The sequence below is a fragment of the Cygnus atratus genome, chromosome 25 (genome assembly GCF_013377495.2).
Source record: "Cygnus atratus isolate AKBS03 ecotype Queensland, Australia chromosome 25, CAtr_DNAZoo_HiC_assembly, whole genome shotgun sequence".
Lineage (NCBI taxonomy): Eukaryota > Metazoa > Chordata > Aves > Anseriformes > Anatidae > Cygnus > Cygnus atratus.
The window spans coordinates 2,669,664-2,677,548 of record NC_066386.1 but is presented as its reverse complement, the minus strand read 5'-3'; the positions used below and the strand labels follow the sequence as shown (position 1 = coordinate 2,677,548).

General features: G+C 55.9%; 1 protein-coding gene across 1 annotated transcript; it reads right to left on the bottom strand.

Annotated features, from left to right (window-relative positions):
* Nucleotides 1–5,381: 5,381 nt before the first annotated feature.
* On the bottom strand, nucleotides 5,382–7,421 carry NXPH3 (neurexophilin 3). Its single transcript, XM_035568487.1, has 2 exons — nucleotides 7,365–7,421; nucleotides 5,382–6,113 (listed from the first exon to the last, which is right to left on the bottom strand). Exons 1-2 carry the CDS (start codon nucleotides 7,419–7,421, stop codon nucleotides 5,382–5,384), a joined length of 789 nt encoding a protein of 262 aa, XP_035424380.1.
* Nucleotides 7,422–7,885: the final 464 nt, after the last annotated feature.

The window sequence follows — 7,885 nt, the reverse complement described above, 5'->3', positions numbered from 1 at the left end:
TGTTGAAAGCGCAGGAAGATGGGGAAACGGTGGTGTTTATGAGACAGCAGCTGGTGCTAAGCTCTGGCAGGGGAGCGGGAGGAGGAGGAGGGAAGCGGTTGTATTTGGGTTCTGGGTCTAATTGGCAAAACTGTAATAATTCTTAGATCAAATAGACGATGCATTCAGCCCACTTGCATTTTTAGTCTTCTGCGTGTAATAACAAGTCATAGCACTGGGGATTTCATGAATAATCATTTCTGCTTGCCTCCCCTTTCAGTGGAGGATTTCCAAAGTGCTTGATAATCGTGCAGTCTTTCTCCATCCCCAGAAGGCAAATGAATATTATCTTTATAGAGAGAGATAAGGCAGACTAGACAAAGGCCTGGAATAACTTGGTTAAGTTTATCAGAAAAGCCAATAGCGCGACCAGGATTTATGCCCAGGAATTAAGCTTCTCGAACCACTTTGCCGCGCCGCCCGGGGAATGAGATGCTGCTCCTTAGCGCAGCCTGCGCTGGCACTGCAAAATGACCCCGAGCCACAGAGAAGAGACTTCAAGAGGGCTCGAAAGGCTCAGGGACCACCGGCTGGAGTGGGACCAGGGCCCCTGCGCTGCCCTGACTCTGCTGCTTCTCCCGCATCTGATCCCAGGGATGTCTCGCTGGCTGCGTCCCCGTGGCTGGTGTGACGCTGGCCTGGCACTGGTGGCAACGACAATAGCAAGATCCGGTGCTTTTATGCACAGAGAAGAGTGTGGCAGGAGAACCAGCGGTATTAATGCATCCAGGAGCTGCTGTGGCTATTGAAATGGGAGATTACGAGCATAAAGGCTTGGCTGACTCACTAGACCTCATTAAAGTCTAATCATCCCCATAAAGATGCAGCATTGGACATATGCAGCCCTAGCTCATAGGAGCTAAAGCTCGGTGAAGATGCTAATAGCCACTTGATAGTTTGGGCATGAAACTGTAAAATTTGTTTATTTGTGTAGTAAAAGCACTCAGGGTTCCCTCTGCCAGGCAGAACCTCAGTGGTTTTATTTAGGAACAAAAGGGCTGGGTTTGTCCTAGCAAGCCCGCGGAGTTACGGGAGCTGCGGTGCCTCCGATGATCCCACGCAGGAGAGGCGGGGAGGCACCGAAACCAGAAGCAACGGAAATGGAAATGCTTTTCCATTCCCAGAACCTGCAAGCGATGGTTGTAGGTTGGAGCAGGGCTGCGGCCGAGCCCTGCCTTCAGGTTACAGCATGTGAATCCATTTGGAAATCTTTTAGTTTTTGCTAGCAAAATCTGAAAGTACGGGATTATATTTTGCAATAGCCACCCCGTGCCCCCCAAGCAAAAAGTTACGTGCTCGCCGAGCTGCAGTAGCTTTGGTATCAACAGCCCAAACCCTTCCTAAAAGAAAACTGGGACAGACTGTGATATGAGTTTGATGTGGAAATCATAAAATCTGACACAAATTGACACAAGTATTTGTGAATTGATATCTAAGCCCTTTTTTTTTTTCCCAAGGTTTTTGTGATAAGCCATTTCTTTCCCTCTGGAAGCTGAAGTTCTCAGGTATCCAAGTGGCTCAGCCCCTGCTGAGGGAACTCCTCCAAATCTTGGTGAAAATCCCGAAGGCTGGCAACTCCGTGATTGTCGTGCCTGTAAGGGAGTTCTCACATTAAGTAAGATTCTTCTGGCAATAACCTTTTGTGGCTTGTCCATAAAAAGCCTCTGTACAAATTAACAAACTTCTTTCTTGGTTGAGATCTCAGCATCTGACTGGATTCTGCTTAAAAATGTTTATTATTGGAAAAAAAGCCGGCTGACCCTGGGTTGAGAAAATTGATGCCTCGAAGCTGTCGTAGCGGTGAGAGGGCTCTGGTTGTGCCATCCTTGCATTAAATTGTGCCTTCCTGTGAGATTTGTCCTTTCTGAAATCCTGGAGTAATGCATTAGCACATTTTGAAGGTGATAGCTGGCAATGAGAGTCTAATTTGAATCAGAGGCCACCGCTGGTTTTTGGATATGGTAAATAGGAAACGGCAGAGAGACAAAGTCTGATTGACTGGCAGATTACAAAAGGCAAAGAGGACTCAAAACCTGTGAAGAGATGGATTTCTGGTTGATTACTGCTAATTATTTTTCAAGATACAGGGCAAAATTAACAAAGGAGAGCTTGGACTGCGAGCAGAATTGTGGAAAACAGCCCTTGCAGAATTACCCAAATATTCAGCGTTTAAGGAAGACGGTGGCAGTCGCATCGCTTCAGCCCTGAAAGCTGAGGGAGGCCAAAGCGATGGGAGCCACCCCCCTGGGAGCACCCTTGGGTGCGCAGAGGGCGTCCGGGACCGGGATGCTCGGGTGCTCGTGTCCCTGCAGCATCGCAGCAGCTCCTGGTTTTATCCTGCCCCATCTCATCCTGGTGCTGAGCAGCCTGGCTGCACCGGTCCCCCCCCATTAGGCAGGCCTAATGAGTGCAATTAACGGCCGCTGATTGCCTTTGGTGGGAGGGAGGAGCAGGCTCTTCTGGGCAGCCCGTTTGGAAATGTGCAGAAGCCCAGGTTAGCTGGGCTGGGAGAGCGATGAAATTTAAATGAGGAGGATTTGGTGGGGAAGAGGAAAAACGTATTAACAAACTAAAGCAAGCTAATTACTGGAGATGGAGAACGGTCACCGTGTAGCTGGAGATGACAGCGGCGAGTAGTTCCCATCAGGGCTTTTCCTGCTTTGGAGACAAAGAGATCAGCCGTCCGCTGAGTTATCAGAGGCGATAAGGAGCTGCATTTTATAAATGGAGATAGGCTCTAATTGCAAAACTGCCTGTGAATACTTCGGCGGCACTTTGCTGAACTCTGGTGTCACGGAGGATTTTTGAAGCCTGCTTCCCACCGTCATTACACGCCGCCTCGTTTGTAGTGAAGTTTGCAGCTCGCGGAACTTCATTTGGACAAATCTCCGCTCTTCCCCCAAATCTGTTTCATGTTCGTCTGCTAATGGGGAAAGAAATTAAGCCTCGGCTCCTTGCGTAACATTGCAGCAGAGGCAGTGGCAGGGCTTTAACTCGTCTGCTCGAGAAGCAGAAGCGGCTCCGTGGCCAAGCTCGCAGTGGCAGCAGGGCCCCACAAAGCTGGGAACGGGGAGCTGTGACCGAATGCACCCCACCAAACCTCGAGCCGGCCTCTTAACAAGGGAAATCTTCCCAAAGGAGCTGGCGCAAAGGCTCCACCGGGCATCCTGAGAATGGGGGTGTTGGGGGCGTGGGGATTTGGGGTGTGGGGATTTTTCCCTTCTATTGTTTGCCCTCCAGCTCAGCGAAATCCTTCTTTTCTCGAGGTTGTGACTCTGCTAGCAGGAATCCTCTTCTCCCAAGCCCGAATAATGGCCCGTCCTGGTCTCCTAGTAACTGCTGCTGCCACATCACTTTTGACAATGGTGCATCCTTTGTAGCCTGGTTTTTTCTCTTCCCCGCTGCCTGCTCTGTTTCTTCGAATGGCAATTGTCTGAAATTTCTCCCAATGAGCAACTTTTGTGTGGGGTGGTTTTGTTTGTTTTGTCTGTGCTGGCAGAAAGGGCTTGAACGGGGCTTTTTGTGTCCCTTCCTTGCAGCGACCACAAAACCTCGCTCGGGGACTGTGGGGTTGTGCGATGGTTCCCCTCCCTCCACCGCCACGTACCGGTCCTGTTATTTCCTGAAACTGTGCTCTCCAAGCGTTGGAAACTTTTTGTTCTCCCAGTAAAAGTCATCTCATTGATTTATCGCACTAAAAGGCTTTCTTTGCTCGATGTATTTTGGACCCGGCTTCTGCCAGGCTCTAAAAGTGCAGGCAAGGAAATTTGGCGGCTGCGCACCAGCACCCGGCAAACCTGGCCGCAGTCTGTAGCGAAGGAAAGAATTGGACTTGTCAAGGCTGAAGCATAAAACCTGCCCTGGAGGTAATAGCCAGCTAATAAATGGGCTGGGGTTTTGTTGGATTAAGGGGATTTGTTGCCTTAAGCTGGCCTGGTGCGCTGGATAGGGGGAATCTGGGGGCAAAAGGCACGGTAGGGAGGGGGAAGCTGCCTTTTTTTGTTTTTTTCTTTGTAGGAGCCAATGTGCCCCCAGGCAAAGCAGGAGCCGGGAGTTTGGATGCCCAGGGAAGGTTGGGAGCACCCAGGGAGGGCACAGACCTGGTCCTAACCCGAGCGATATCAATCAAGCGTGCTGCTGGAAGTGGTAAAGGCAGGGGTCTGTGTCCCGGCAGCCCCCCCAAGCAGGACCCACCGCTCATTTTCGGGGGGAAGGAATCCAGGTGAATCTGAGCAGAGCTGAGTGCAGGCACGGGGAGAAGCCAAGCCGGGTCACAGCCGTGCCCTGTGCCTTGTTCCCGCCTGTCCCCTCTTGTTTTCCTCCTCCTACCCCACAGCGAGACTGAGCTAGCTCGCAGTAAAAACACTTGACCTGCCTTAGTGCCACCGTAAAAACTTTATTCTTTCCCAAGGACAACACTATCATTTTTTTTTCTCCTTCAAAATAAACGAAATGCTACAGTCAGAGCTTGACTTCCCGCGTGCGGGCGCGCACCTCGCCACCCGGGCGCTGCAGACCCCGCAGCGCCTCCGGCGAGGGGGGGGTAGCGGGCGCTGGGGGAGCCGGGCGGCGCGCTGGGAAGCGCGGATGAGATGAAGGGGAAACGCATGAATCACACGGTGTCAGGGGAAACACATGAATCATATATTGTGTCAGCAGATTTGACAGATTCGACCAGGATTGCTCGAGCCGGTGGAGCCAGCGGGCCCAGTCCCCGAAAGCTGGGAGCTGTGGTGGGGTGGCACCCGGGAAGGGACACCTCCCTGCCCCACTGTCATCCCCGCGGCCCTTTGCACCCCGAGGGCTGTCCCACATGTGGGGAAAACCCAGCTCTGGTTCCTCCTGGCACCCGGATGGGGGGGCTGCCCACGGCTGGCTTCCAGCCCCGGAGTGCATCGGTGCCCTTGTCCCTGCTGGGGGTCTTCTCCTGGCTCCAGGCCCTACAAGCCTGCTCCTGGAGGCGACCTTTCCCTGGCCGCCAACCTTTCAGGACCACATGGCCTAGATCCAGGCAAATCCATTATTGCACTGAGAAAACGCAAGTCCTGATTGTGGTTTATGTCCTATTTTTTATCCCAGTTTCAGACCCTGTCTTTGCGTACCTGTCTCCAAAGACCACGGATCCACACCAGGTTTAGCAATGCCGTTACCCCATCGCCTACAACTCCTCCTCTTGACGTTGGAGCTCTTGGGGAAAACAGAAATCCCTCCTCTTCCTTCCTCGCTTCTGCTTTTTAGGGACCGCTGCGCTCCCACCCCGCTTAAAAACCACCCCCATCCCTCCCCCCCGCCCCCCCCAGCGCCCCCTCGTCACCGGGGGATCCTGAGCTGGGCAGAGCTCCTCATCCCGAGGGGTAGTAGGGCACATCGCTGTGGTAGTTGTAGTCAGGACACACCTTCTGCACCAGCCGGTAGTCTATGCTGTAGAAGGTGATGTAGATGCAGATGACTTTGAAGGGCTTGGAGCAGACCCAGGAGACGTGGCTCTGGGTGTGCTCGTGGGAGCAGGTCTTCGAGGGGTCGTACGTGCAGAGCGTGGTCTTCTTGGCGCGGTCCACTTTCTCGTACTCCACGCGGCAGTTGAAGATTTTGGATTCTTTGGCCTCAATGAAGATCTGTTGCTCCAGGTCAAACTCTACCGCCTTGGTGGGGGGAACGAGGCTGACGGAGATGTTCCCTTGCCCCGTAGAGTTGTGGCGGAAGAAGACGTTGACCGTGCCGTTGCCGTGATCCACCACCTTCCCGGTGATCAAGAGGTTCAACTTGACCGTCTTGATGTTGGAATAGAAATCTCCCCAGCCGAAAATTTTTTTAAGTTTGCCCGAGGCTGGCCCCAAGTCCCTCTGGCCTCTGGGATGCGGAGCATGGTCCCGCTCTGAGAGGTTATCCAGGATATCCCACAGCTCCCGTGAGCTGCTCACCAGCTCCATGAGGGTCACGTTCTGCAGCACGGCTGGAGCGAGCAGGGCCTCTGGGGGGAGCAGCCCCCTCGCCTTCTGCGCTTGGGCTCTCTCCTGGGTCTTGGGCTCGTGCTGCTCTGCACCTTCCCCTGGCTCTTCTTGGCCACAGGTCACCTGAACGTAGCAATGGTGGAGAGTGAAAGAAGGACAGTGGGTGTCTACCTCCCAGCCCAGCCTCGTTCTCTGCTCACCCCGTGTCTCCAGGCATGACCCAGCCATCCTCTTTCCTACCCATATTCTCCTTATTTCCCTTTTCTCCCGTCTTCCCATTCTGCTTCTCTCTATAACCCACGTTTCCCTTCTGGCAGCATTTTTTCCCTTCCCTTTTTCTCCCCTTGGTCGCTCGGGGAAGGGGTGAGAGGAGCTGGGGCAGGTGCATTTCACAGCCCCGCGGGGCGGCTCCGTGGGGACACCTTCCTTGGTCCCTGGGGGCTCGCTGCTGGGGAGAGGGGGTGCTATGGGGGAGGATGCCCAGGTACGCCCGTGGCGAAGGTGCCCTCGTGGCTTTTACACCAGTTCTGCTGCTGACAGCACCTCCCGTGGACCCCTCTTCTGACCTCCAAACCTCGCTGCGGCCAGGAGCAGCAGAGGCGAGTTCCCCATCCCGGGGAGATGCCAGCGCCCGACCGGCCACGCACGGGCTCCCCGCAAACTCCTCTCCCCTCCCTTCCCCGCTAGCTTGGGGGCTCTGTTTGGCACCAGCCACAGCCCCCCAAAAAAGCGTGGGCAGGGGCAGGGGCTGCCCTGCTGGCACCTGTGGGTGCTGGCAGAGCGGGCACCCAGCGGGCTGGGTGGGTGCACAGCACCACATCTGTCCTGGCAGGAGGCAGATGCTGCAGCCCCCTCGTGCTGGGGAGAACCACCAGGGGCTTCGGGGGCGATCCCAGCACGGGCTCGGTGGGGAGCTGGGGGTGCTGGGCTGCCGAGCAGATGCTCGCTGCCATCCCTGGGGTGCGAAGGGCTCGGCGAGGAAGCCGAGGGCGGCCTTGCGGGTGGCAGCCTGCGCCCGTGTCCCCCAGCCCGGGGGTGCGCAGGGGCTGCCCCCAGCAGCTGTGCCAGGGCTGCGGTGCCAGGGGGGGGAGGCTACAGATTTTTGGGGTGATCAGGAGGGGGGGGGACGACACTTCCATCTCCAGCCCCATCTGCCCTCTGCCCACCCGCTGCAAAACAGCAGAAGTTTTGGGATTTTTTTTTTTTGATTTTTTTTTCAGGGGAGTGGAGGGAATTGGGGGCGGGGGGGGGGGGGGAGGATAAAACGATCTGGGAAATGATCCTGGCTGTAAGGCTGCCCCGTCCCTTCGGCTGCCCGACCCCCCCGTCCCCTGCAGCCCCCCCTTTCCCTCTCCCCTTCCCCCAGCCGCTCACCAGCAGCGAGATGCTCCCCTGGATGAGGAGGACGATGCAGCTCCGAGGGAGATGCATTTTCCAGCCGATGCCGCCCGCCTTCGCTCTTCCCTCAAATTTAGAGCGGCTTTGGGTGGGTTTTGCTTTTTTCTTTTTTTTTTTCTTTCCCTCCCTTCTCTTTGAGCGAGGGACGTCAGCCAGGGGAAGGGGAGGGGGTGTCCCCCTTTATAAGCCGCTTCCTAGGGCCCCCCCCCGACCCATGGTGGCAGCGGAACGGGACCGGGCGGCGGTGGCGGCTCCCCCCGCGGCTTCACCTGCTGCCGCCGCGCTCCTGCCCGCTCCCGCTCGCTCCTCGCTGCCTTCTTGGAGCCTCGACGAAAACTCCTCTCCATCCATCCCTCCCTCCCTCCCCTCCAGGTGCCTGGAGCGCAGAGCGGCACCTCCGAGCGTAACCCTTTGGTGCCTGCAAGGCAGCGAACCCCTGGAGCAGCCCCCCCAGGGGGGAATGGGGGGGTCCCAAAGGGCTCTGCGGGGTGTGCGGG